General features: G+C 44.1%; 1 protein-coding gene and 31 non-coding genes across 32 annotated transcripts; 17 read left to right on the forward strand and 15 right to left on the reverse strand.

Annotated features, from left to right (window-relative positions):
* Positions 1-4: 4 nt before the first annotated feature.
* On the reverse strand, positions 5-4,499 carry LOC124337668. Its single transcript, XM_046791707.1, has 3 exons — positions 2,666-4,499; positions 2,454-2,574; positions 5-2,387 (listed from the first exon to the last, which is right to left on the reverse strand). Exons 1-3 carry the CDS (start codon positions 4,497-4,499, stop codon positions 5-7), a joined length of 4,338 nt encoding a protein of 1,445 aa, XP_046647663.1.
* Positions 4,500-6,126: 1,627 nt separating this feature from the next.
* Positions 6,127-6,197, forward strand: Trnag-gcc. Its single transcript has one exon. It is a non-coding gene; the product is annotated as a tRNA-Gly (tRNA).
* A 551-nt stretch (positions 6,198-6,748) lies between these two features.
* Positions 6,749-6,820, reverse strand: Trnaw-cca. Its single transcript has one exon. It is a non-coding gene; the product is annotated as a tRNA-Trp (tRNA).
* Positions 6,821-7,100: 280 nt separating this feature from the next.
* Trnag-gcc lies at positions 7,101-7,171 on the forward strand. Its single transcript has one exon. It is a non-coding gene; the product is annotated as a tRNA-Gly (tRNA).
* A 902-nt stretch (positions 7,172-8,073) lies between these two features.
* Positions 8,074-8,144, forward strand: Trnag-gcc. Its single transcript has one exon. It is a non-coding gene; the product is annotated as a tRNA-Gly (tRNA).
* Positions 8,145-9,047: 903 nt separating this feature from the next.
* On the forward strand, positions 9,048-9,118 carry Trnag-gcc. Its single transcript has one exon. It is a non-coding gene; the product is annotated as a tRNA-Gly (tRNA).
* A 551-nt stretch (positions 9,119-9,669) lies between these two features.
* Positions 9,670-9,741, reverse strand: Trnaw-cca. The gene has a single exon. It is a non-coding gene; the product is annotated as a tRNA-Trp (tRNA).
* A 280-nt stretch (positions 9,742-10,021) lies between these two features.
* On the forward strand, positions 10,022-10,092 carry Trnag-gcc. Its single transcript has one exon. It is a non-coding gene; the product is annotated as a tRNA-Gly (tRNA).
* A 902-nt stretch (positions 10,093-10,994) lies between these two features.
* Trnag-gcc lies at positions 10,995-11,065 on the forward strand. Its single transcript has one exon. It is a non-coding gene; the product is annotated as a tRNA-Gly (tRNA).
* A 1,524-nt stretch (positions 11,066-12,589) lies between these two features.
* Trnaw-cca lies at positions 12,590-12,661 on the reverse strand. The gene has a single exon. It is a non-coding gene; the product is annotated as a tRNA-Trp (tRNA).
* A 280-nt stretch (positions 12,662-12,941) lies between these two features.
* On the forward strand, positions 12,942-13,012 carry Trnag-gcc. The gene has a single exon. It is a non-coding gene; the product is annotated as a tRNA-Gly (tRNA).
* A 903-nt stretch (positions 13,013-13,915) lies between these two features.
* Trnag-gcc lies at positions 13,916-13,986 on the forward strand. Its single transcript has one exon. It is a non-coding gene; the product is annotated as a tRNA-Gly (tRNA).
* A 562-nt stretch (positions 13,987-14,548) lies between these two features.
* On the reverse strand, positions 14,549-14,620 carry Trnaw-cca. Its single transcript has one exon. It is a non-coding gene; the product is annotated as a tRNA-Trp (tRNA).
* A 280-nt stretch (positions 14,621-14,900) lies between these two features.
* Positions 14,901-14,971, forward strand: Trnag-gcc. The gene has a single exon. It is a non-coding gene; the product is annotated as a tRNA-Gly (tRNA).
* A 562-nt stretch (positions 14,972-15,533) lies between these two features.
* Trnas-cga lies at positions 15,534-15,605 on the reverse strand. The gene has a single exon. It is a non-coding gene; the product is annotated as a tRNA-Ser (tRNA).
* A 280-nt stretch (positions 15,606-15,885) lies between these two features.
* Trnag-gcc lies at positions 15,886-15,956 on the forward strand. The gene has a single exon. It is a non-coding gene; the product is annotated as a tRNA-Gly (tRNA).
* A 550-nt stretch (positions 15,957-16,506) lies between these two features.
* Positions 16,507-16,586, reverse strand: Trnaw-cca. The gene has a single exon. It is a non-coding gene; the product is annotated as a tRNA-Trp (tRNA).
* Positions 16,587-16,858: 272 nt separating this feature from the next.
* Positions 16,859-16,929, forward strand: Trnag-gcc. Its single transcript has one exon. It is a non-coding gene; the product is annotated as a tRNA-Gly (tRNA).
* Positions 16,930-17,480: 551 nt separating this feature from the next.
* Positions 17,481-17,552, reverse strand: Trnaw-cca. Its single transcript has one exon. It is a non-coding gene; the product is annotated as a tRNA-Trp (tRNA).
* A 280-nt stretch (positions 17,553-17,832) lies between these two features.
* Trnag-gcc lies at positions 17,833-17,903 on the forward strand. Its single transcript has one exon. It is a non-coding gene; the product is annotated as a tRNA-Gly (tRNA).
* Positions 17,904-19,220: 1,317 nt separating this feature from the next.
* Trnas-cga lies at positions 19,221-19,292 on the reverse strand. Its single transcript has one exon. It is a non-coding gene; the product is annotated as a tRNA-Ser (tRNA).
* A 280-nt stretch (positions 19,293-19,572) lies between these two features.
* On the forward strand, positions 19,573-19,643 carry Trnag-gcc. The gene has a single exon. It is a non-coding gene; the product is annotated as a tRNA-Gly (tRNA).
* Positions 19,644-20,193: 550 nt separating this feature from the next.
* Positions 20,194-20,273, reverse strand: Trnaw-cca. The gene has a single exon. It is a non-coding gene; the product is annotated as a tRNA-Trp (tRNA).
* A 272-nt stretch (positions 20,274-20,545) lies between these two features.
* Positions 20,546-20,616, forward strand: Trnag-gcc. Its single transcript has one exon. It is a non-coding gene; the product is annotated as a tRNA-Gly (tRNA).
* A 562-nt stretch (positions 20,617-21,178) lies between these two features.
* Trnaw-cca lies at positions 21,179-21,250 on the reverse strand. Its single transcript has one exon. It is a non-coding gene; the product is annotated as a tRNA-Trp (tRNA).
* A 901-nt stretch (positions 21,251-22,151) lies between these two features.
* Positions 22,152-22,231, reverse strand: Trnaw-cca. The gene has a single exon. It is a non-coding gene; the product is annotated as a tRNA-Trp (tRNA).
* A 272-nt stretch (positions 22,232-22,503) lies between these two features.
* Trnag-gcc lies at positions 22,504-22,574 on the forward strand. The gene has a single exon. It is a non-coding gene; the product is annotated as a tRNA-Gly (tRNA).
* A 904-nt stretch (positions 22,575-23,478) lies between these two features.
* On the forward strand, positions 23,479-23,549 carry Trnag-gcc. The gene has a single exon. It is a non-coding gene; the product is annotated as a tRNA-Gly (tRNA).
* Positions 23,550-24,099: 550 nt separating this feature from the next.
* Trnaw-cca lies at positions 24,100-24,179 on the reverse strand. Its single transcript has one exon. It is a non-coding gene; the product is annotated as a tRNA-Trp (tRNA).
* Positions 24,180-24,451: 272 nt separating this feature from the next.
* On the forward strand, positions 24,452-24,522 carry Trnag-gcc. Its single transcript has one exon. It is a non-coding gene; the product is annotated as a tRNA-Gly (tRNA).
* A 561-nt stretch (positions 24,523-25,083) lies between these two features.
* On the reverse strand, positions 25,084-25,155 carry Trnas-cga. Its single transcript has one exon. It is a non-coding gene; the product is annotated as a tRNA-Ser (tRNA).
* Positions 25,156-26,056: 901 nt separating this feature from the next.
* Trnaw-cca lies at positions 26,057-26,136 on the reverse strand. Its single transcript has one exon. It is a non-coding gene; the product is annotated as a tRNA-Trp (tRNA).
* Positions 26,137-26,361: the final 225 nt, after the last annotated feature.

The raw sequence follows: 26,361 nt of genomic DNA on the forward strand, positions 1-26,361 counted from the left end.
ATTGTTATGTCTTTGTTCGGTCGCTAAGGGCGATCGTAATTGTATTCAGGGTAAGCACACAAATCGTGCGACTGCTTCCAGCCTCTAAGCCAAGCCAACTGCCTTTACCGGCAAGTAGCCCTTGGCGGTTGCAAGCGACGTTGCCACGTACACAACAACCCGTCCCAAGCGGTGAAGACGGACAACGAGCGGCGAACCGCTTAACACAAACAAAAATAAAGGAATAAACAAACGCGAATTTGATGCGGTATGACCGGTACCGACCGATGGCCACGATGACCCCAACTTTGTCCCACAGTTTGGACTTCGGATCCCGGACGCGTACGGCTGTGCCAACAGAAAGCGGCCCCAATGGCCGGGCATGTTCATCGTAGCGGAATTTAATGACGGCGTCGAGTTCCGCTTGGCGATCCGTTGCTTCCATAATTTTCTGCCACTGGGTCGCGAAGGAGGATCGATGCGCCGGGACGATGGATCGCAATTGGTGGCCGAACACCATCTCTGCCGGGGAGAGTCCGTTTTCTCTGGGGGTATTCCGGAACTCTAGCATCCCCTGGGCGAAAGCTTCCGACGTCACGTCGCCGGTTGGCGCAATTTTGGCCACGAGATCCTTCATGGCTGCCACCGCCGCCTCGGCATGCCCGTTGCTTTGGGAGTAGCCCGGGGTCGAATTGCCCCAAACGACTCCCCAGTTGCGTAACATGGACTGGAAAGCATGTGCCTCAAATTGAGGGCCGTTGTCGGACCGCAGTCTTGCCGGGACGCCGAGATTGGTGAAAGACTCCACAATGGCCTGAGAAACCTCACGGGCGGACGGATCGTGGAACCAACGATGAACAACGGGCCAGCCCGATAGGCGATCCACGTACACCAAAACGTGAAGCTGGCCGAACTGGAAAAGGTCCTTGGAGACGTCCTCAAACACCCGCGTTGGCAGGGGGTCGCGCAAGAGGGGCTCCTGTTGGTGATGGGGCCGCCGCTCCTGGCATGGTTGGCAGCTCTCCACTAAGAAGGTTATTTCGTTGGAAATTCCAGGCCAATAGACCGTCTGCCGGGCCCGCCGCTTCATCCGCACAATCCCCTGGTGGGCCGCATGGAGCTTCCCTAATACCTCGCGCCGGGCGGATAGTGGAACGATGATCCGGCGGCCGAAAAGGGCGATTCCGTTATCGACTGATAAGGCTTCTCGAATGGCCCAATACTGGCGCACCGACATTGACGTTTTCTCTCGGGGAGTGGGGAAACCAGACGAAATGGCCGTCACAAGGTCTCTGTAATCGGCGTCAGCCGCGGCCACCGCTCTCAGTTGGTCCAGCATGGGGTCCGGCAGGTGGTCGGGCTCAACGCCGTGAGCTGGCTCCGCGGTGTCGTCGGTGTCGCGTTGCAGGACCTGGATCTGACCCAACACAACGTGTCGGGCAAAGGACGAGGCGTCCGTGTTGGCAGCTTCGTCGTCTGGGCCAGGATCGTGGACAGGAGCTCGAGATAAGGCGTCTGGAATGGCGTGATCGCGGCCTCTGCGCCACTCTGTTGTGAAGATGAAAGGGGAAAGGCGCTCTTTCAAACGCTGCAGTTTTGGATTTTCGACGGCATCTAGCGTATATTTGTCGAGGATGGTGACGAGGGCTTGATGATCAACGACAAGGCGGAAGTGAGGTAGGCCCAGCAGATACAAGCGGCATTTCCTCATCGCCCACTCGACCGCCGCCAATTCTAACTCCACTATGGCGTATCTTGACTCCGTGTCGGTACACCAACGGGAGTTGGCATCCACCAGCTTCCAAATCGATCCGTGGCGCTGGAGTAGAGCGTAACCCATCCCCTGCTTGCGGGAAGCATCCACTTGGAGGGACGTTTCCAGATCTGGGTCAAAATGGGCCAAGATAGGCGGCGCCGTGAGTGCGGCTTTGACTGCCGCGAACGCGCTGTCATGGTCTTCGGTCCAGATGAATGCGTTACGGGCGCTCAGCAGAGGACGTAGAGGGCCCTTGGCGGCGGCCACCTCCGTGGAAAATCCGGCCAGCTGCTCGACGAGCCCAATAAACGATCGGAGTTCGGTGATGTTGGTCGGACGCGGGAAGTCCGAGATGGCTCGCACTTTATCGGGGTCTACAGCAACACCTCCCTGTTGGATTTGGAATCCCACCCATTGAACTTGCGGTTGGGCAAACTGGAATTTCTTGATGTTGAACGTGATGCCGGCGTCCCGGGCCGCCGATAGGACAGCACAGACGCCCATCACATGTTCTGGAAAGGATGAATCGTACCGAAGGAGGTCGTCCACGACGCGGACGGTGTTGCCGACACCTTGGAACGCTAAGTCCGCCCTTCTGTTGTATTCGTCGCTGGAGCTGCTCAACCCCATAGAGGCTCGCAGGAACTTGTACCTGCCCCACGGGGTCATAAACACTGTTAAATGCTGCGATGAAGGGTGTAGTGGAATTTGAAAATACCCGCTGGCCGCGTCAAACGTTGAAAAGTAGGTGGCGTCGCCGCTGATCTCGGCCACTGCGTCTCTCGGAGTTCGGGTAGGATGAGTGGGCCGCCGAACGTGACGATTCAGCTTGGTGTGATCTACACAAATACGTAAAGATCCGGCAGATTTGCGCGTGATTTACCAGGGGGGCCGCCCAGTCGGACGCTTCGGTCATGGGGACGATGATACCTTTTTCCACGAGTCCGTCCAGCAATTTCTTTACTTCCGGTCGGTCCGCGAACGGGATTGGGCGAGCGCCGTTGACATAGTACGGTTCCGCGTCGTCTTTCAGCTCGATTACCATCTCCGGCCCTTTCATTTCGGTTAGTATACCGGACTGGTCGAACACGTCGGCATAGCCCCGGGCGATGGCGTCTCCAATCCGCTGGATCTCATCTGGGGACGGAGATAATGGGAGAGGGCCGTCATACACAAATGATGGTGGGGTTGCTCCGATAGAACTGACAGACGTACCCTTTTGTGAATGTCTCCATGGACGAGGGTAATCCTCGTGCAGAATGCCCAAAGCGACACAGTCAAACCACGACAGAAGGACGCCGTCAACCTCCGGGCAAAATGTAAAGGTGATCGCTGCCGTTGTCCCCTCATAACACACTGTAATCTCCTTCTCACCGACAGCCAAGAGGGGGGTAGATTTATCTGCCATTACAAGGTCAAACGCCGCGGATGCGAGGTCTTTTTCTGATACGCCCAACGCACGCATCACATCGAGGCCCGCCACTGTAACTTCTGCCCCGCCGTCGGGGGTCACGTTATGCACGGTGGTGATGACCGCCCCGTCCGAATCACAGCACTGTAGAGAGATGGTTGGAGCAGGACGACGGCGTTTTGCACAGACGTTGCCGATGACTACGCGCTGCATGTGAGAACGCGGCCGACTGCTGCCGGCATCGCCCCGACTATTAGCGCCGCCACTGGAGGTGCCACCGTTGCCATGACCGCCGCTGCCGCCACCCGCTCCGGCCCCTTCCGTCTTCTCCTGCTTGCGATTCTTCGAACAACATGGAGAAAAGTGATTCATGCCACCGCATCGGTGACATTGCTTACCGGTCGCTGGGCAGGGGTCATTAGCGCGGTGCGCCGATCGTCCGCAGGAGCCGCATCTATGGTTGTCGGATGGCGTATCGGGACGTTGACTCTTCGACTGGAGCTGTGCGACTGACGGCGGGTGATTCAGCGATTTTTCACTGGCCTTAGCTGACTCGTCGCTGCGGCAGATGTTGATGGCCTGCTGACCGGTCGGAAATGGACTGAGTGCCAGCAGCTTCCTCCGCGTCTCCGTGTCTCGTATGCCGGCCATAATGCGGGTAGCCATCCGAGAGTCCAAGCACGCGGCACAAATGTCGGCTGCGTCCGCAAGCGTCCGGAGGCGGATGTAGAAGTCGTCGAAGGATTCGGACGTGTGCTGTCGGCATTCGTCAAACGCCACGCGGTCCAACGCGATGTTCCGCTTAGATCGAACGTGATCCGTGATGCGGTCGATGACGTCAGAAGGCGATAAGGGCGACGTAGGAAGGATGCCCAAAGCCACCTCCACTACCTGCTGCATGGCTGGATCCAGCGCCATCCGAAATGCCGCCATCTGCTCATTCACCGGGTAGGCGTTCAATTGGTTCAAGTGGCAAAAATCATTCCACCGATTCCGCCAGGAGCGGAGCTGGGCCAGAGACGCGTCTCCGTGCAATTTTTCCAAACAGGAGGTGTCGATGCGACGGCGTTGGGAAGCCCCGCCACCGCCAGCGCCACCTCCACCGCCACCTCCGCCTGCGCCACCGCCGCCGCCTGGGCCACCTCCGCCAGCGCCACCGCCTGGGCCACCTCCACCAGCGCCACCGCCGCCTGCGCCACCTCCGCCAGCGCCACCGCCGCCACCGAGCAATAGCTGAAGTTGTTGCGCGATGCCGGTCAATTGTAATTCGACTGCGTCAATGCGATTGGCTGCTGCCACTGCCGAGTTGGCTGCTGCCACTGCCGCATCCATAGCGTCATTTGCCGACGCCATGTTGCCGACCACCACGGGAGGACCCGCGAGTGATGAAACTGGATGCTGCTTTGTGCGTTTCCGCCTCCGCTGCACCGGGGGAGGAATGTGCGGTGGGACCGGGCCAGATGAACGTAAGTTGCGAAGACACGTCGACATAAACACACGTCGAGTATGAAAAGACAGAGGCTACACAGCTCTGTGGAGAAAGATGGCAGCACACAATATCGAGATGGTTGCTGGAGCTCACTGCCGCCGTCACCACAGATGAAAAATAAAGAACACGTGAGCGACAAGGGCACGTCAACATACACACACGTCGAGTGTTAAAGGGCAGGGGCGACAACCGTGATGTGGATAAAGATGGCCGCCCACGATATCAAGTTGGTCGCTGGGGCACACTCACTGCCAGTCACCACAGATAAAAATAAAAAATTCGAGCTGCCGAGGAGATAACTGGCAAGCGGAAATGCGTACGAATTGCTCACCCGAAAACGTTTGGTCGAGGGGAAATGGTGGGGGAAAGCGTGGGACGCCGTAATGGCCGCCAACACCGCGTGGGGCCCGTACACAATATAGTTTCCCCGTACGCGATAGTTTCCCCGCACACGAGTACACAAAAGTTACACTGAAGGTTCGAGAAGACGTGAAATCACGAAAGCAAAGCCAACTGCGCCATGTTATGTCTTTGTTCGGTCGCTAAGGGCGATCGTAATTGTATTCAGGGTAAGCACACAAATCGTGCGACTGCTTCCAGCCTCTAAGCCAAGCCAACTGCCTTTACCGGCAAGTAGCCCTTGGCGGTTGCAAGCGACGTTGCCACGTACACAACAGTGATGGAAGCAATCTCTTTTCGGCGGACTCTATTTTTTCGTGCCGTTTTTGTGCATGTTAGTTAAATTTCCTTTGATAATACCGATTTGCGAAAAAACTATTTGTAGGAAAAGGGGTAAAAATGATTTCCATCGTAAGACTCTGTGTTTGCATTTTGGAAACCCGAGATAGTTATCGGTTCAAACTGGTTCCAGCTGTAGTCGTAATCGACATTCAGACGCAAACATTCGCCTTTTGTCTAAACTAACGCTGTTGTATGTTATCCCATTCCCAAAACTTTAGTCTCCTATACCTACAGTCGACATTTGTTGAAAAGAAGAAACCAGCCAAAAACATTTCCAGGTTAAGGATACATGAGTATTGAGAGAAATGGATTCCAATGAAATGTTAATTAATGTCACTAAAACAGTTGTCTGCAGAATTATCCATGAAAATGTAACTCTACGTATGACACTTCTTTTTTTATCTCGACGTGATTTGAACACACAACATCCTGATCTGGAGTCAGGCGCGCTACCGTTACGCCACGAAATCTTTTGTTATAATCTAATTTATATCATACTAATTGCGGAAGTGTAGAGTTTTTCAAGAAGTAGTAGATCCGGTTGTAAAATTGATTATCACCCGATTAAATTTAGTCTTTTGAAAGTTACAACCTGAGTAGTCAGGGGATTTCTTACTTTCTCAGTGGATATTTTCATCCCCACAAGCCTTGGTTTCCATACTGAAAGCTGATCGGCTTGGGTGTGGTCGACGGCTACAACAGACGGGACGTCGTCGTTGATATTTAATCAAAAATCTTTAGTATGGTCCAGCATCGATGGTTCAGTGGTAGAATGCTCGCCTGCCACGCGGGCGGCCCGGGTTCGATTCCCGGTCGATGCATTTTGTATCATGCATCATGTAGAATCTACTCATTTAAGTTTCGTTGGATAAAATCCTTGCGCACAACCTGTGCGGACGGAACGTAGTGGTGATGGAAGCAATCTCTTTTCGGCGGACTCTATTTTTTCGTGCCGTTTTTGTGCATGTTAGTTAAATTTCCTTTGATAATACCGATTTGCGAAAAAACTATTTGTAGGAAAAGGGGTAAAAATGATTTCCATCGTAAGACTCTGTGTTTGCATTTTGGAAACCCGAGATAGTTATCGGTTCAAACTGGTTCCAGCTGTAGTCGTAATCGACATTCAGACGCAAACATTCGCCTTTTTTCTAAACTAACGCTGTTGTATGTTATCCCATTCCCAAAACTTTAGTCTCCTATACCTACAGTCGACATTTGTTGAAAAGAAGAAACCAGCCAAAAACATTTCCAGGTTAAGGATACATGAGTATTGAGAGAAATGGATTCCAATGAAATGTTAATTAATGTCACTAAAACAGTAGTCTGCAGAATTATCCATGAAAATATAATTCTACGTGTGACACTTCTTTTTTGATCTCGACGTGATTTGAACACGCAACCTACTGAACTGGAGTCAGGCGCGCTACCGTTGCGCCATGAAATCCTGAGTTATATCCTAATTTATATCATACTAATTGCGGAAGTGCAGAGTTTTTCAAGAAGTAGTAGATCCGGTTGTAAAATTGATTATCATCCGATTTAATTTAGTCTTTTGAAAGTTTCAACCTGAGTAGTCAGGGGATTTCTTACTTTCTCAGTGGATATTTTCATCGCCACAAGTCTTGGTTTCCATACTGAAAGCTGACCGGCTTGGGTGTGGTCGACGGCTACAACAGACGGGACGTCGTCGTTGATATTGAATCAAAAATCTTTACTGTGGTCCAGCATCGATGGTTCAGTGGTAGAATGCTCGCCTGCCACGCGGGCGGTCCGGGTTCGATTCCCGGTCGATGCATTTTGTATCATGCATCATGTAGTATCTACTCATTTAAGCTTCGTTGGATAAAATCCTTGCGCACAACCTGTGCGGACGGAACGTAGTGGTGATGGAAGCAATCTCTTTTCGGCGGACTCTATTTTTTCGTGCCGTTTTTGTGCATGTTAGTTAAATTTCCTTTGATAATACCGATTTGCGAAAAAACTATTTGTAGGAAAAGGGGTAAAAATGATTTCCATCGTAAGACTCTGTGTTTGCATTTTGGAAACCCGAGATAGTTATCGGTTCAAACTGGTTCCAGCTGTAGTCGTAATCGACATTCAGACGCAAACATTCGCCTTTTTCTAAACTAACGCTGTTGTATGTTATCCCATTCCCAAAACTTTAGTCTCCTATACCTACAGTCGACATTTGTTGAAAAGAAGAAACCAGCCAAAAACATTTCCAGGTTAAGGATACATGAGTATTGAGAGAAATGGATTCCAATGAAATGTTAATTAATGTCACTAAAACAGTAGTCTGCAGAATTATCCATGAAAATATAACTCTACGTGTGAGACTTCTTTTTTGATCTTGACGTGATTTGAAAACGCAACATCATGATCTGGAGTCAGGCGCGCTACCGTTGCGCCACGAAATCCTGAGTTATAATCTAATTTATATCATACTAATTGCGGAAGTGCAGAGTTTTTCAAGAAGTAGTAGATCCGGTTGTAAAATTGATTATCACCCGATTAAATTTAGTCTTTTGAAAGTTTCAACCTGAGTAGTCAGGGGATTTCTTACTTTCTCAGTGGATATTTTCATTGCCACAAGCCTTGGTTTCCATACTGAAAGCTGACCGGCTTGGGTGTGGTCGACGGCTACAACATACGGGACGTCGTCGTTGTTATTCAATCAAAAATCTTTAGCATGGTCCAGCATCGATGGTTCAGTGGTAGAATGCTCGCCTGCCACGCGGGCGGTCCGGGTTCGATTCCCGGTCGATGCATTTTGTATCATGCATCATGTAGAATCTACTCATTTAAGCTTCGTTGGATAAAATCCTTGCGCACAACCTGTGCGGACGGAACGTAGTGGTGATGGAAGCAATCTCTTTTCGGCGGACTCTATTTTTTCGTGCCGTTTTTGTGCATGTTAGTTAAATTTCCTTTGATAATACCGATTTGCGAAAAAACTATTTGTAGGAAAAGGGGTAAAAATGATTTCCATCGTAAGACTCTGTGTTTGCATTTTGGAAACCCGAGATAGTTATCGGTTCAAACTGGTTCCAGCTGTAGTCGTAATCGACATTCAGACGCAAACATTCGCCTTTTGTCTAAACTAACGCTGTTGTATGTTATCCCATTCCCAAAACTTTAGTCTCCTATACCTACAGTCGACATTTGTTGAAAAGAAGAAACCAGCCAAAAACATTTCCAGGTTAAGGATACATGAGTATTGAGAGAAATGGATTCCAATGAAATGTTAATTAATGTCACTAAAACAGTTGTCTGCAGAATTATCCATGAAAATGTAACTCTACGTATGACACTTCTTTTTTTATCTCGACGTGATTTGAACACACAACATCCTGATCTGGAGTCAGGCGCGCTACCGTTACGCCACGAAATCTTTTGTTATAATCTAATTTATATCATACTAATTGCGGAAGTGTAGAGTTTTTCAAGAAGTAGTAGATCCGGTTGTAAAATTGATTATCACCCGATTAAATTTAGTCTTTTGAAAGTTACAACCTGAGTAGTCAGGGGATTTCTTACTTTCTCAGTGGATATTTTCATCCCCACAAGCCTTGGTTTCCATACTGAAAGCTGATCGGCTTGGGTGTGGTCGACGGCTACAACAGACGGGACGTCGTCGTTGATATTTAATCAAAAATCTTTAGTATGGTCCAGCATCGATGGTTCAGTGGTAGAATGCTCGCCTGCCACGCGGGCGGCCCGGGTTCGATTCCCGGTCGATGCATTTTGTATCATGCATCATGTAGAATCTACTCATTTAAGTTTCGTTGGATAAAATCCTTGCGCACAACCTGTGCGGACGGAACGTAGTGGTGATGGAAGCAATCTCTTTTCGGCGGACTCTATTTTTTCGTGCCGTTTTTGTGCATGTTAGTTAAATTTCCTTTGATAATACCGATTTGCGAAAAAACTATTTGTAGGAAAAGGGGTAAAAATGATTTCCATCGTAAGACTCTGTGTTTGCATTTTGGAAACCCGAGATAGTTATCGGTTCAAACTGGTTCCAGCTGTAGTCGTAATCGACATTCAGACGCAAACATTCGCCTTTTTTCTAAACTAACGCTGTTGTATGTTATCCCATTCCCAAAACTTTAGTCTCCTATACCTACAGTCGACATTTGTTGAAAAGAAGAAACCAGCCAAAAACATTTCCAGGTTAAGGATACATGAGTATTGAGAGAAATGGATTCCAATGAAATGTTAATTAATGTCACTAAAACAGTAGTCTGCAGAATTATCCATGAAAATATAATTCTACGTGTGACACTTCTTTTTTGATCTCGACGTGATTTGAACACGCAACCTACTGAACTGGAGTCAGGCGCGCTACCGTTGCGCCATGAAATCCTGAGTTATATCCTAATTTATATCATACTAATTGCGGAAGTGCAGAGTTTTTCAAGAAGTAGTAGATCCGGTTGTAAAATTGATTATCATCCGATTTAATTTAGTCTTTTGAAAGTTTCAACCTGAGTAGTCAGGGGATTTCTTACTTTCTCAGTGGATATTTTCATCGCCACAAGTCTTGGTTTCCATACTGAAAGCTGACCGGCTTGGGTGTGGTCGACGGCTACAACAGACGGGACGTCGTCGTTGATATTGAATCAAAAATCTTTACTGTGGTCCAGCATCGATGGTTCAGTGGTAGAATGCTCGCCTGCCACGCGGGCGGTCCGGGTTCGATTCCCGGTCGATGCATTTTGTATCATGCATCATGTAGTATCTACTCATTTAAGCTTCGTTGGATAAAATCCTTGCGCACAACCTGTGCGGACGGAACGTAGTGGTGATGGAAGCAATCTCTTTTCGGCGGACTCTATTTTTTCGTGCCGTTTTTGTGCATGTTAGTTAAATTTCCTTTGATAATACCGATTTGCGAAAAAACTATTTGTAGGAAAAGGGGTAAAAATGATTTCCATCGTAAGACTCTGTGTTTGCATTTTGGAAACCCGAGATAGTTATCGGTTCAAACTGGTTCCAGCTGTAGTCGTAATCGACATTCAGACGCAAACATTCGCCTTTTTCTAAACTAACGCTGTTGTATGTTATCCCATTCCCAAAACTTTAGTCTCCTATACCTACAGTCGACATTTGTTGAAAAGAAGAAACCAGCCAAAAACATTTCCAGGTTAAGGATACATGAGTATTGAGAGAAATGGATTCCAATGAAATGTTAATTAATGTCACTAAAACAGTAGTCTGCAGAATTATCCATGAAAATATAACTCTACGTGTGAGACTTCTTTTTTGATCTTGACGTGATTTGAAAACGCAACATCATGATCTGGAGTCAGGCGCGCTACCGTTGCGCCACGAAATCCTGAGTTATAATCTAATTTATATCATACTAATTGCGGAAGTGCAGAGTTTTTCAAGAAGTAGTAGATCCGGTTGTAAAATTGATTATCACCCGATTAAATTTAGTCTTTTGAAAGTTTCAACCTGAGTAGTCAGGGGATTTCTTACTTTCTCAGTGGATATTTTCATTGCCACAAGCCTTGGTTTCCATACTGAAAGCTGACCGGCTTGGGTGTGGTCGACGGCTACAACATACGGGACGTCGTCGTTGTTATTCAATCAAAAATCTTTAGCATGGTCCAGCATCGATGGTTCAGTGGTAGAATGCTCGCCTGCCACGCGGGCGGTCCGGGTTCGATTCCCGGTCGATGCATTTTGTATCATGCATCATGTAGAATCTACTCATTTAAGCTTCGTTGGATAAAATCCTTGCGCACAACCTGTGCGGACGGAACGTAGTGGTGATGGAAGCAATCTCTTTTCGGCGGACTCTATTTTTTCGTGCCGTTTTTGTGCATGTTAGTTAAATTTCCTTTGATAATACCGATTTGCGAAAAAACTATTTGTAGGAAAAGGGGTAAAAATGATTTCCATCGTAAGACTCTGTGTTTGCATTTTGGAAACCCGAGATAGTTATCGGTTCAAACTGGTTCCAGCTGTAGTCGTAATCGACATTCAGACGCAAACATTCGCCTTTTTCTAAACTAACGCTGTTGTATGTTATCCCATTCCCAAAACTTTAGTCTCCTATACCTACAGTCGACATTTGTTGAAAAGAAGAAACCAGCCAAAAACATTTCCAGGTTAAGGATACATGAGTATTGAGAGAAATGGATTCCAATGAAATGTTAATTAATGTCACTAAAACAGTAGTCTGCAGAATTATCCATGAAAATATAACTCTACGTGTGAGACTTCTTTTTTTATCTTGACGTGATTTGAAAACGCAACATCATGATCTGGAGTCAGGCGCGCTACCGTTGCGCCACGAAATCCTGAGTTATAATCTAATTTATATCATACTAATTGCGGAAGTGCAGAGTTTTTCAAGAAGTAGTAGATCCGGTTGTAAAATTGATTATCACCCGATTAAATTTAGTCTTTTGAAAGTTTCAACCTGAGTAGTCAGGGGATTTCTTACTTTCTCAGTGGATATTTTCATTGCCACAAGCCTTGGTTTCCATACTGAAAGCTGACCGGCTTGGGTGTGGTCGACGGCTACAACATACGGGACGTCGTCGTTGTTATTCAATCAAAAATCTTTAGTACGGTCCAGCATCGATGGTTCAGTGGTAGAATGGTCGCCTGCCACGCGGGCGGCCCGGGTTCGATTCCCGGTCGATGCATTTTGTATCATGCATCATGAAGAATCTACTCATTTAATTTTCGTTGGATAAAATCCTTGCGCACAACCTGTGCGGACGGAACGTAGTGGTGATGGAAGCAATCTCTTTTCGGCGGACTCTATTTTTTCGTGCCGTTTTTGTGCATGTTAGTTAAATTTCCTTTGATAATACCGATTTGCGAAAAAACTATTTGTAGGAAAAGGGGTAAAAATGATTTCCATCGTAAGACTCTGTGTTTGCATTTTGGAAACCCGAGATAGTTATCGGTTCAAACTGGTTCCAGCTGTAGTCGTAATCGACATTCAGACGCAAACATTCGCCTTTTTTCTAAACTAACGCTGTTGTATGTTATCCCATTCCCAAAACTTTAGTCTCCTATACCTACAGTCGACATTTGTTGAAAAGAAGAAACCAGCCAAAAACATTTCCAGGTTAAGGATACATGAGTATTGAGAGAAATGGATTCCAATGAAATGTTAATTAATGTCACTAAAACAGTAGTCTGCAGAATTATCCATGAAAATGTAACTCTACGTGTGACACTGCTTTTTTGATCTCGACGTGATTTGAACACGCAACCTCCTGATCTGGAGTCAGGCGCGCTACCGTTGCGCCACAAAATCCTGAGTTATAATCTAATTTATATCATACTAATTGCGGAAGTGCAGAGTTTTTCAAGAAGTAGTAGATCCGGTTGTAAAATTGATTATCACCCGATTAAATTTAGTCTTTTGAAAGTTTCAACCTGAGTAGTCAGGGGATTTCTTACTTTCTCAGTGGATATTTTCATTGCCACAAGCCTTGGTTTCCATACTGAAAGCTGACCGGCTTGGGTGTGGTCGACGGCTACAACATACGGGACGTCGTCGTTGTTATTCAATCAAAAATCTTTAGTACGGTCCAGCATCGATGGTTCAGTGGTAGAATGCTCGCCTGCCACGCGGGCGGCCCGGGTTCGATTCCCGGTCGATGCATTTTGTATCATGCATCATGAAGAATCTACTCATTTAATTTTCGTTGGATAAAATCCTTGCGCACAACCTGTGCGGACGGAACGTAGTGGTGATGGAAGCAATCTCTTTTCGGCGGACTCTATTTTTTCGTGCCGTTTTTGTGCATGTTAGTTAAATTTCCTTTGATAATACCGATTTGCGAAAAAACTATTTGTAGGAAAAGGGGTAAAAATGATTTCCATCGTAAGACTCTGTGTTTGCATTTTGGAAACCCGAGATAGTTATCGGTTCAAACTGGTTCCAGCTGTAGTCGTAATCGACATTCAGACGCAAACATTCGCCTTTTTTCTAAACTAACGCTGTTGTATGTTATCCCATTCCCAAAACTTTAGTCTCCTATACCTACAGTCGACATTTGTTGAAAAGAAGAAACCAGCCAAAAACATTTCCAGGTTAAGGATACATGAGTATTGAGAGAAATGGATTCCAATGAAATGTTAATTAATGTCACTAAAACAGTAGTCTGCAGAATTATCCATGAAAATATAACTCTACGTGTGACACTTCTTTTTTTATCTCGACGTGATTTGAACACGCAACCTTCTGATCTGGAGTCAGGCTCGCTACCGTTGCGCCACGAAATCCTGAGTTATAATATAATTTATATCATACTAATTGCGGAAGTGCAGAGTTTTTCAAGAAGTAGTAGATCCGGTTGTAAAATTGATTATCACCCGATTAAATTTAGTCTTTTGAAAGTTTCAACCTGAGTAGTCAGGGGATTTCTTACTTTCTCAGTGGATATTTTCATCGCCACAAGCCTTGGTTTCCATACTGAAAGCTGACCGGCTTGGGTGTGGTCGACGGCTACAACAGACGGGACGTCGTCGTTGATATTTAATCAAAAATCTTTAGTTTGGTCCAGCATCGATGGTTCAGTGGTAGAATGCTCGCCTGCCACGCGGGCGGCCCGGGTTCGATTCCCGGTCGATGCATTTTGTATCATGCATCATGTAGAATCTACTCATTTAAGTTTCGTAGGATAAAATCCTTGCGCACAGCCTGTGCGGACGGAACGTAGTGGTGATGGAAGCAATCTCTTTTCGGCGGACTCTATTTTTTCGTGCCGTTTTTGTGCATGTTAGTTAAATTTCCTTTGATAATACCGATTTGCGAAAAAACTATTTGTAGGAAAAGGGGTAAAAATGATTTCCATCGTAAGACTCTGTGTTTGCATTTTGGAAACCCGAGATAGTTATCGGTTCAAACTGGTTCCAGCTGTAGTCGTAATCGACATTCAGACGCAAACATTCGCCTTTTTCTAAACTAACGCTGTTGTATGTTATCCCATTCCCAAAACTTTAGTCTCCTATACCTACAGTCGACATTTGTTGAAAAGAAGAAACCAGCCAAAAACATTTCCAGGTTAAGGATACATGAGTATTGAGAGAAATGGATTCCAATGAAATGTTAATTAATGTCACTAAAACAGTAGTCTGCAGAATTATCCATGAAAATATAACTCTACGTGTTACTCTACGTTTGACACTTCTTTTTTGATCTCCACGTGATTTGAACACGCAACCTCCTGATCTGGAGTCAGGCGCGCTACCGTTGCGCCACGAAATCCTGAGTTATGATCTAATTTATATCATACTAATTGCGGAAGTGCAGAGTTTTTCAAGAAGTAGTAGATCCGGTTGTAACATTGATTATCACCCGATTAAATTTAGTCTTTTGAAAGTTTCAACGTGAGTAGTCAGGGCATTTCTTACTTTCTCAGTGGATATTTTCATCGCCACAAGCCTTGGTTTCCATACTGAAAGCTGACCGGCTTGGGTGTGGTCGACGGCTACAACAGACGGGACGTCGTCGTTGATATTGAATCAAAAATCTTTAGTATGGTCCAGCATCGATGGTTCAGTGGTAGAATGCTCGCCTGCCACGCGGGCGGCCCGGGTTCGATTCCCGGTCGATGCATTTTGTATCATGCATCATGTAGAATCTACTCATTTAAGTTTCGTTGGATAAAATCCTTGCGCACAACCTGTGCGGACGGAACGTAGTGGTGATGGAAGCAATCTCTTTTCGGCGGACTCTATTTTTTCGTGCCGTTTTTGTGCATGTTAGTTAAATTTCCTTTGATAATACCGATTTGCGAAAAAACTATTTGTAGGAAAAGGGGTAAAAATGATTTCCATCGTAAGACTCTGTGTTTGCATTTTGGAAACCCGAGATAGTTATCGGTTCAAACTGGTTCCAGCTGTAGTCGTAATCGACATTCAGACGCAAACATTCGCCTTTTTCTAAACTAACGCTGTTGTATGTTATCCCATTCCCAAAACTTTAGTCTCCTATACCTACAGTCGACATTTGTTGAAAAGAAGAAACCAGCCAAAAACATTTCCAGGTTAAGGATACATGAGTATTGAGAGAAATGGATTCCAATGAAATGTTAATTAATGTCACTAAAACAGTAGTCTGCAGAATTATCCATGAAAATATAACTCTACGTGTTACTCTACGTTTGACACTTCTTTTTTGATCTCGACGCGATTTGAACACGCAACCTCCTGATCTCGAGTCAGGCGCGCTACCGTTGCGCCACGAAATCCTGAGTTATAATCTAATTTATATCATACTAATTGCGGAAGTGCAGAGTTTTTCAAGAAGTAGTAGATCCGGTTGTAACATTGATTATCACCCGATTAAATTTAGTCTTTTGAAAGTTTCAACCTGAGTAGTCAGGGCATTTCTTACTTTCTCAGTGGATATTTTCATCGCCACAAGCCTTGGTTTCCATACTGAAAGCTGACCGGCTTGGGTGTGGTCGACGGCTACAACAGACGGGACGTCGTCGTTGATATTTAATCAAAAATCTTTAGTTTGGTCCAGCATCGATGGTTCAGTGGTAGAATGCTCGCCTGCCACGCGGGCGGCCCGGGTTCGATTCCCGGTCGATGCATTTTGTATCATGCATCATGTAGAATCTACTCATTTAAGTTTCGTTGGATAAAATCCTTGCGCACAACCTGTGCGGACGGAACGTAGTGGTGATGGAAGCAATCTCTTTTCGGCGGACTCTATTTTTTCGTGCCGTTTTTGTGCATGTTAGTTAAATTTCCTTTGATAATACCGATTTGCGAAAAAACTATTTGTAGGAAAAGGGGTAAAAATGATTTCCATCGTAAGACTCTGTGTTTGCATTTTGGAAACCCGAGATAGTTATCGGTTCAAACTGGTTCCAGCTGTAGTCGTAATCGACATTCAGACGCAAACATTCGCCTTTTTCTAAACTAATGCTGTTGTATGTTATCCCATTCCCAAAACTTTAGTCTCCTATACCTACAGTCGACATTTGTTGAAAAGAAGAAACCAGCCAAAAACATTTCCAGGTTAAGGATACATGAGTATTGAGAGAAATGGATTCCAATGAAATGTTAATTAATGTCACTAAAACAGTAGTCTGCAGAATTATCTATGAAAATATAACTCTACGTGTGACACTTCTTTTTTTAACTCGACGTGATTTGAACACGCAACCTCCTGATCTGGAGTCAGGCGCGCTACCGTTGCGCCACGAAATCCTGAGTTATGATCTAATTTATATCATACTAATTGCGGAAGTGCAGAGTTTTTCAAGAAGTTGTAGATCCGGTTGTAAAATTGATTATCACCCGATTAAATTTAGTCTTTTGAAAGTTACAGCCTGAGTAGTCAGGGGATTTCTTACTTTCTCAGTGGATATTTTCATCGCCACAAGCCTTGGTTTCCATACTGAAAGCTGACCGGCTTGGGTGTGGTCGACGGCTACAACATACGGGACGTCGTCGTTGTTATTCAATCAAAAATCTTTAGTACGGTCCAGCATCGATGGTTCAGTGGTAGAATGCTCGCCTGCCACGCGGGCGGCCCGGGTTCGATTCCCGGTCGATGCATTTTGTATCATGCATCATGAAGAATCTACTCATTTAATTTTCGTTGGATAAAATCCTTGCGCACAACCTGTGCGGACGGAACGTAGTGGTGATGGAAGCAATCTCTTTTCGGCGGACTCTATTTTTTCGTGCCGTTTTTGTGCATGTTAGTTAAATTTCCTTTGATAATACCGATTTGCGAAAAAACTATTTGTAGGAAAAGGGGTAAAAATGATTTCCATCGTAAGACTCTGTGTTTGCATTTTGGAAACCCGAGATAGTTATCGGTTCAAACTGGTTCCAGCTGTAGTCGTAATCGACATTCAGACGCAAACATTCGCCTTTTTTCTAAACTAACGCTGTTGTATGTTATCCCATTCCCAAAACTTTAGTCTCCTATACCTACAGTCGACATTTGTTGAAAAGAAGAAACCAGCCAAAAACATTTCCAGGTTAAGGATACATGAGTATTGAGAGAAATGGATTCCAATGAAATGTTAATTAATGTCACTAAAACAGTAGTCTGCAGAATTATCCATGAAAATGTAACTCTACGTGTGACACTGCTTTTTTGATCTCGACGTGATTTGAACACGCAACCTCCTGATGTGGAGTCAGGCGCGCTACCGTTGCGCCACAAAATCCTGAGTTATTATCTAATTTATATCATACTAATTGCGGAAGTGCAGAGTTTTTCAAGAAGTAGTAGATCCGGTTGTAAAATTGATTATCACCCGATTAAATTTAGTCTTTTGAAAGTTTCAACCTGAGTAGTCAGGGGATTTCTTACTTTCTCAGTGGATATTTTCATCGCCACAAGCCTTGGTTTCCATACTGAAAGCTGACCGGCTTGGGTGTGGTCGACGGCTACAACAGACGGGACGTCGTCGTTGATATTGAATCAAAAATCTTTAGTATAGTCCAGTATCGATGGTTCAGTGGTAGAATGCTCGCCTGCCACGCGGGCGGCCCGGGTTCGATTCCCGGTCGATGCATTTTGTATTATGCATCATGTAGAATCTACTCATTTAAGTTTCGTTGGATAAAATCCTTGCGCGCAACCTGTGCGGACGGAACGTAGTGGTGATGGAAGCAATCTCTTTTCGGCGGACTCTATTTTTTCGTGCCGTTTTTGTGCATGTTAGTTAAATTTCCTTTGATAATACCGATTTGCGAAAAAAACTATTTGTAGGAAAAGGGGTAAAAATGATTTCCATCGTAAGACTCTGTGTTTGCATTTTGGAAACCCGAGATAGTTATCGGTTCAAACTGGTTCCAGCTGTAGTCGTAATCGACATTCAGACGCAAACATTCGCCTTTTTTCTAAACTAAAGCTGTTGTATGTTATCCCATTCCCAAAACTTTAGTCTCCTATACCTACAGTCGACATTTGTTGAAAAGAAGAAACCAGCCAAAAACATTTCCAGGTTAAGGATACATGAGTATTGAGAGAAATGGATTCCAATGAAATGTTAATTAATGTCACTAAAACAGTAGTCTGCAGAATTATCCATGAAAATATAACTCTACGTGTGACACTTCTTTTTTTATCTCGACGTGATTAGAACACGCAACCTTCTGATCTGGAGTCAGGCTCGCTACCGTTGCGCCACGAAATCCTGAGTTATAATCTAATTTATATCATACTAATTGCGGAAGTGCAGAGTTTTTCAAGAAGTAGTAGATCCGGTTGTAAAATTGATTATCACCCGATTAAATTTAGTCTTTTGAAAGTTTCAACCTGAGTAGTCAGGGGATTTCTTACTTTCTCAGTGGATATTTTCATCGCCACAAGCCTTGGTTTCCATACTGAAAGCTGACCGGCTTGGGTGTGGTCGACGGCTACAACAGACGGGACGTCGTCGTTGATATTTAATCAAAAATCTTAGTTAAATGTTAGTTAAATTTCCTTTGATAATACCGATTTGCGAAAAAACTATTTGTAGGAAAAGGGGTAAAAATGATTTCCATCGTAAGACTCTGTGTTTGCATTTTGGAAACCCGAGATAGTTATCGGTTCAAACTGGTTCCAGCTGTAGTCGTAATCGACATTCAGACGCAAACATTCGCCTTTTTCTAAACTAACGCTGTTGTATGTTATCCCATTCCCAAAACTTTAGTCTCCTATACCTACAGTCGACATTTGTTGAAAAGAAGAAACCAGCCAAAAACATTTCCAGGTTAAGGATACATGAGTATTGAGAGAAATGGATTCCAATGAAATGTTAATTAATGTCACTAAAACAGTAGTCTGCAGAATTATCCATGAAAATATAACTCTACGTGTTACTCTACGTTTGACACTTCTTTTTTGATCTCGACGCGATTTGAACACGCAACCTCCTGATCTCGAGTCAGGCGCGCTACCGTTGCGCCACGAAATCCTGAGTTATAATCTAATTTATATCATACTAATTGCGGAAGTGCAGAGTTTTTCAAGAAGTAGTAGATCCGGTTGTAACATTGATTATCACCCGATTAAATTTAGTCTTTTGAAAGTTTCAACCTGAGTAGTCAGGGCATTTCTTACTTTCTCAGTGGATATTTTCATCGCCACAAGCCTTGGTTTCCATACTGAAAGCTGACCGGCTTGGGTGTGGTCGACGGCTACAACAGACGGGACGTCGTCGTTGATATTTAATCAAAAATCTTTAGTATAGTACAGCATCGATGGTTCAGTGGTAGAATGCTCGCCTGCCACGCGGGCGGCCCGGGTTCGATTCCCGGTCGATGCATTTTGTATCATGCATCATGTAGAATCTACTCATTTAAGTTTCGTTGGATAAAATCCTTGCGCACAACCTGTGCGGACGGAACGTAGTGGTGATGGAAGCAATCTCTTTTCGGCGGACTCTATTTTTTCGTGCCGTTTTTGTGCATGTTAGTTAAATTTCCTTTGATAATACCGATTTGCGAAAAAACTATTTGTAGGAAAAGGGGTAAAAATGATTTCCATCGTAAGACTCTGTGTTTGCATTTTGGAAACCCGAGATAGTTATCGGTTCAAACTGGTTCCAGCTGTAGTCGTAATCGACATTCAGACGCAAACATTCGCCTTTTTCTAAACTAATGCTGTTGTATGTTATCCCATTCCCAAAACTTTAGTCTCCTATACCTACAGTCGACATTTGTTGAAAAGAAGAAACCAGCCAAAAACATTTCCAGGTTAAGGATACATGAGTATTGAGAGAAATGGATTCCAATGAAATGTTAATTAATGTCACTAAAACAGTAGTCTGCAGAATTATCTATGAAAATATAACTCTACGTGTGACACTTCTTTTTTTAACTCGACGTGATTTGAACACGCAACCTCCTGATCTGGAGTCAGGCGCGCTACCGTTGCGCCACGAAATCCTGAGTTATGATCTAATTTATATCATACTAATTGCGGAAGTGCAGAGTTTTTCAAGAAGTTGTAGATCCGGTTGTAAAATTGATTATCACCCGATTAAATTTAGTCTTTTGAAAGTTACAGCCTGAGTAGTCAGGGGATTTCTTACTTTCTCAGTGGATATTTTCATCGCCACAAGCCTTGGTTTCCATACTGAAAGCTGACCGGCTTGGGTGTGGTCGACGGCTACAACAGACGGGACGTCGTCGTTGATATTTAATCAAAAATCTTTAGCATGGTCCAGCATCGATGGTTCAGTGGTAGAATGCTCGCCTGCCACGCGAGCGGCCCGGGTTCGATTCCCGGTCGATGCATTTTGTATCATGCATCATGTAGAATCTACTCATTTAAGTTTCGTTGGATAAAATCCTTGCGCGCAACCTGTGCGGAAGGAACGTAGTGGTGATGGAAGCAATCTCTTTTCGGCGGACTCTATTTTTTCGTGCCGTTTTTGTGCATGTTAGTTAAATTTCCTTTGATAATACCGATTTGCGAAAAAACTATTTGTAGGAAAAGGGGTAAAAATGATTTCCATCGTAAGACTCTGTGTTTGCATTTTGGAAACCCGAGATAGTTATCGGTTCAAACTGGTTCCAGCTGTAGTCGTAATCGACATTCAGACGCAAACATTCGCCTTTTTCTAAACTAACGCTGTTGTATGTTATCCCATTCCCAAAACTTTAGTCTCCTATACCTACAGTCGACATTTGTTGAAAAGAAGAAACCAGCCAAAAACATTTCCAGGTTAAGGATACATGAGTATTGAGAGAAATGGATTCCAATGAAATGTTAATTAATGTCACTAAAACAGTAGTCTGCAGAACTATCCATGAAAATATAACTCTACGTGTTACTCTACGTTTGACACTTCATTTTTGATCTCGACGCGATTTGAACACGCAACCTCCTGATCTGGAGTCAGGCTCGCTACCGTTGCGCCACGAAATCCTGAGTTATAATCTAATTTATATCATACTAATTGCGGAAGTGCAGAGTTTTTCAAGAAGTAGTAGATCCGGTTGTAACATTGATTATCACCCGATTAAATTTAGTCTTTTGAAAGTTTCAACCTGAGTAGTCAGGGCATTTCTTACTTTCTCAGTGGATATTTTCATCGCCACAAGCCTTGGTTTCCATACTGAAAGCTGACCGGCTTGGGTGTGGTCGACGGCTACAACAGACGGGACGTCGTCGTTGATATTGAATCAAAAATCTTTAGTATAGTACAGCATTGATGGTTCAATGGTAGAATGCTCGCCTGCCACGCGGGCGGCCCGGGTTCGGTTCCCGGTCGATGCATTTTGTATCATGCATCATGTAGAATCTACTCATTTAAGTTTCGTTGGATAAAATCCTTGCGCACAACCTGTGCGGACGGAACGTAGTGGTGATGGAAGCAATCTCTTTTCGGCGGACTCTATTTTTTCGTGCCGTTTTTGTGCATGTTAGTTAAATTTCCTTTGATAATACCGATTTGCGAAAAAACTATTTGTAGGAAAAGGGGTAAAAATGATTTCCATCGTAAGACTCTGTGTTTGCATTTTGGAAACCCGAGATAGTTATCGGTTCAAACTGGTTCCAGCTGTAGTCGTAATCGACATTCAGACGCAAACATTCGCCTTTTTCTAAACTAATGCTGTTGTATGTTATCCCATTCCCAAAACTTTAGTCTCCTATACCTACAGTCGACATTTGTTGAAAAGAAGAAACCAGCCAAAAACATTTCCAGGTTAAGGATACATGAGTATTGAGAGAAATGGATTCCAATGAAATGTTAATTAATGTCACTAAAACAGTAGTCTGCAGAATTATCTATGAAAATATAACTCTACGTGTGACACTTCTTTTTTTAACTCGACGTGATTTGAACACGCAACCTCCTGATCTGGAGTCAGGCGCGCTACCGTTGCGCCACGAAATCCTGAGTTATGATCTAATTTATATCATACTAATTGCGGAAGTGCAGAGTTTTTCAAGAAGTTGTAGATCCGGTTGTAAAATTGATTATCACCCGATTAAATTTAGTCTTTTGAAAGTTACAGCCTGAGTAGTCAGGGGATTTCTTACTTTCTCAGTGGATATTTTCATCGCCACAAGCCTTGGTTTCCATACTGAAAGCTGACCGGCTTGGGTGTGGTCGACGGCTACAACAGACGGGACGTCGTCGTTGATATTTAATCAAAAATCTTTAGCATGGTCCAGCATCGATGGTTCAGTGGTAGAATGCTCGCCCGCCACGCGAGCGGCCCGGGTTCGATTCCCGGTCGATGCATTTTGTATCATGCATCATGTAGAATCTACTCATTTAAGTTTCGTTGGATAAAATCCTTGCGCGCAACCTGTGCGGAAGGAACGTAGTGGTGATGGAAGCAATCTCTTTTCGGCGGACTCTATTTTTTCGTGCCGTTTTTGTGCATGTTAGTTAAATTTCCTTTGATAATACCGATTTGCGAAAAAACTATTTGTAGGAAAAGGGGTAAAAATGATTTCCATCGTAAGACTCTGTGTTTGCATTTTGGAAACCCGAGATAGTTATCGGTTCAAACTGGTTCCAGCTGTAGTCGTAATCGACATTCAGACGCAAACATTCGCCTTTTTCTAAACTAACGCTGTTGTATGTTATCCCATTCCCAAAACTTTAGTCTCCTATACCTACAGTCGACATTTGTTGAAAAGAAGAAACCAGCCAAAAACATTTCCAGGTTAAGGATACATGAGTATTGAGAGAAATGGATTCCAATGAAATGTTAATTAATGTCACTAAAACAGTAGTCTGCAGAATTATCTATGAAAATATAACTCTACGTGTGACACTTCTTTTTTTTTAACTCGACATGATTTGAACACGCAACCTCCTGATCTGGAGTCAGGCGCGCTACCGTTGCGCCACGAAATCCTGAGTTATGATCTAATTTATATCATACTAATTGCGGAAGTGCAGAGTTTTTCAAGAAGTAGTAGATCCGGTTGTAACATTGATTATCACCCGATTAAATTTAGTCTTTTGAAAGTTTCAACCTGAGTAGTCAGGGCATTTCTTACTTTCTCAGTGGATATTTTCATCGCCACAAGCCTTGGTTTCCATACTGAAAGCTGACCGGCTTGGGTGTGGTCGACGGCTACAACAGACGGGACGTCGTCGTTGATATTGAATCAAAAATCTTTAGTATAGTACAGCATCGATGGTTCAGTGGTAGAATGCTCGCCTGCCACGCGGGCGGCCCGGGTTCGATTCCCGGTCGATGCATTTTGTATCATGCATCATGTAGAATCTACTCATTTAAGTTTCGTTGGATAAAATCCTTGCGCACAACCTGTGCGGACGGAACGTAGTGGTGATGGAAGCAATCTCTTTTCGGCGGACTCTATTTTTTCGTGCCGTTTTTGTGCATGTTAGTTAAATTTCCTTTGATAATACCGATTTGCGAAAAAACTATTTGTAGGAAAAGGGGTAAAAATGATTTCCATCGTAAGACTCTGTGTTTGCATTTTGGAAACCCGAGATAGTTATCGGTTCAAACTGGTTCCAGCTGTAGTCGTAATCGACATTCAGACGCAAACATTCGCCTTTTTCTAAACTAATGCTGTTGTATGTTATCCCATTCCCAAAACTTTAGTCTCCTATACCTACAGTCGACATTTGTTGAAAAGAAGAAACCAGCCAAAAACATTTCCAGGTTAAGGATACATGAGTATTGAGAGAAATGGATTCCAATGAAATGTTAATTAATGTCACTAAAACAGTAGTCTGCAGAATTATCTATGAAAATATAACTCTACGTGTGACACTTCTTTTTTTAACTCGACGTGATTTGAACACGCAACCTCCTGATCTGGAGTCAGGCGCGCTACCGTTGCGCCACGAAATCCTGAGTTATGATCTAATTTATATCATACTAATTGCGGAAGTGCAGAGTTTTTCAAGAAGTTGTAGATCCGGTTGTAAAATTGATTATCACCCGATTAAATTTAGTCTTTTGAAAGTTACAGCCTGAGTAGTCAGGGGATTTCTTACTTTCTCAGTGGATATTTTCATCGCCACAAGCCTTGGTTTCCATACTGAAAGCTGACCGGCTTGGGTGTGGTCGACGGCTACAACAGACGGGACGTCGTCGTTGATATTTAATCAAAAATCTTTAGCATGGTCCAGCATCGATGGTTCAGTGGTAGAATGCTCGCCTGCCACGCGAGCGGCCCGGGTTCGATTCCCGGTCGATGCATTTTGTATCATGCATCATGTAGAATCTACTCATTTAAGTTTCGTTGGATAAAATCCTTGCGCGCAACCTGTGCGGAAGGAACGTAGTGGTGATGGAAGCAATCTCTTTTCGGCGGACTCTATTTTTCGTGCCGTTTTTGTGCATGTTAGTTAAATTTCCTTTGATAATACCGATTTGCGAAAAAACTATTTGTAGGAAAAGGGGTAAAAATGATTTCCATCGTAAGACTCTGTGTTTGCATTTTGGAAACCCGAGATAGTTATCGGTTCAAACTGGTTCCAGCTGTAGTCGTAATCGACATTCAGACGCAAACATTCGCCTTTTTCTAAACTAACGCTGTTGTATGTTATCCCATTCCCAAAACTTTAGTCTCCTATACCTACAGTCGACATTTGTTGAAAAGAAGAAACCAGCCAAAAACATTTCCAGGTTAAGGATACATGAGTATTGAGAGAAATGGATTCCAATGAAATGTTAATTAATGTCACTAAAACAGTAGTCTGCAGAATTATCCATGAAAATATAACTCTACGTGTTACTCTACGTTTGACACTTCTTTTTTTATCTCGACGCGATTTGAACACGCAACCTCCTGATCTCGAGTCAGGCGCGCTACCGTTGCGCCACGAAATCCTGAGTTATGGTCTAATTTATATCATACTAATTGCGGAAGTGCAGAGTTTTTCAAGAAGTAGTAGATCCGGTTGTAACATTGATTATCACCCGATTAAATTTAGTCTTTTGAAAGTTTCAACCTGAGTAGTCAGGGCATTTCTTACTTTCTCAGTGGATATTTTCATCGCCACAAGCCTTGGTTTCCATACTGAAAGCTGACCGGCTTGGGTGTGGTCGACGGCTACAACAGACGGGACGTCGTCGTTGATATTGAATCAAAAATCTTTAGTATAGTACAGCATTGATGGTTCAATGGTAGAATGCTCGCCTGCCACGCGGGCGGCCCGGGTTCGGTTCCCGGTCGATGCATTTTGTATCATGCATCATGTAGAATCTACTCATTTAAGTTTCGTTGGATAAAATCCTTGCGCACAACCTGTGCGGACGGAACGTAGTGGTGATGGAAGCAATCTCTTTTCGGCGGACTCTATTTTTTCGTGCCGTTTTTGTGCATGTTAGTTAAATTTCCTTTGATAATACCGATTTGCGAAAAAACTATTTGTAGGAAAAGGGGTAAAAATGATTTCCATCGTAAGACTCTGTGTTTGCATTTTGGAAACCCGAGATAGTTATCGGTTCAAACTGGTTCCAGCTGTAGTCGTAATCGACATTCAGACGCAAACATTCGCCTTTTTCTAAACTAATGCTGTTGTATGTTATCCCATTCCCAAAACTTTAGTCTCCTATACCTACAGTCGACATTTGTTGAAAAGAAGAAACCAGCCAAAAACATTTCCAGGTTAAGGATACATGAGTATTGAGAGAAATGGATTCCAATGAAATGTTAATTAATGTCACTAAAACAGTAGTCTGCAGAATTATCTATGAAAATATAACTCTACGTGTGACACTTCTTTTTTTAACTCGACGTGATTTGAACACGCAACCTCCTGATCTGGAGTCAGGCGCGCTACCGTTGCGCCACGAAATCCTGAGTTATGATCTAATTTATATCATACTAATTGCGGAAGTGCAGAGTTTTTCAAGAAGTTGTAGATCCGGTTGTAAAATTGATTATCACCCGATTAAATTTAGTCTTTTGAAAGTTACAGCCTGAGTAGTCAGGGGATTTCTTACTTTCTCAGTGGATATTTTCATCGCCACAAGCCTTGGTTTCCATACTGAAAGCTGACCGGCTTGGGTGTGGTCGACGGCTACAACAGA

This window comes from Daphnia pulicaria, chromosome 4 (genome assembly GCF_021234035.1).
Source record: "Daphnia pulicaria isolate SC F1-1A chromosome 4, SC_F0-13Bv2, whole genome shotgun sequence".
Taxonomy (NCBI): domain Eukaryota; kingdom Metazoa; phylum Arthropoda; class Branchiopoda; order Diplostraca; family Daphniidae; genus Daphnia; species Daphnia pulicaria.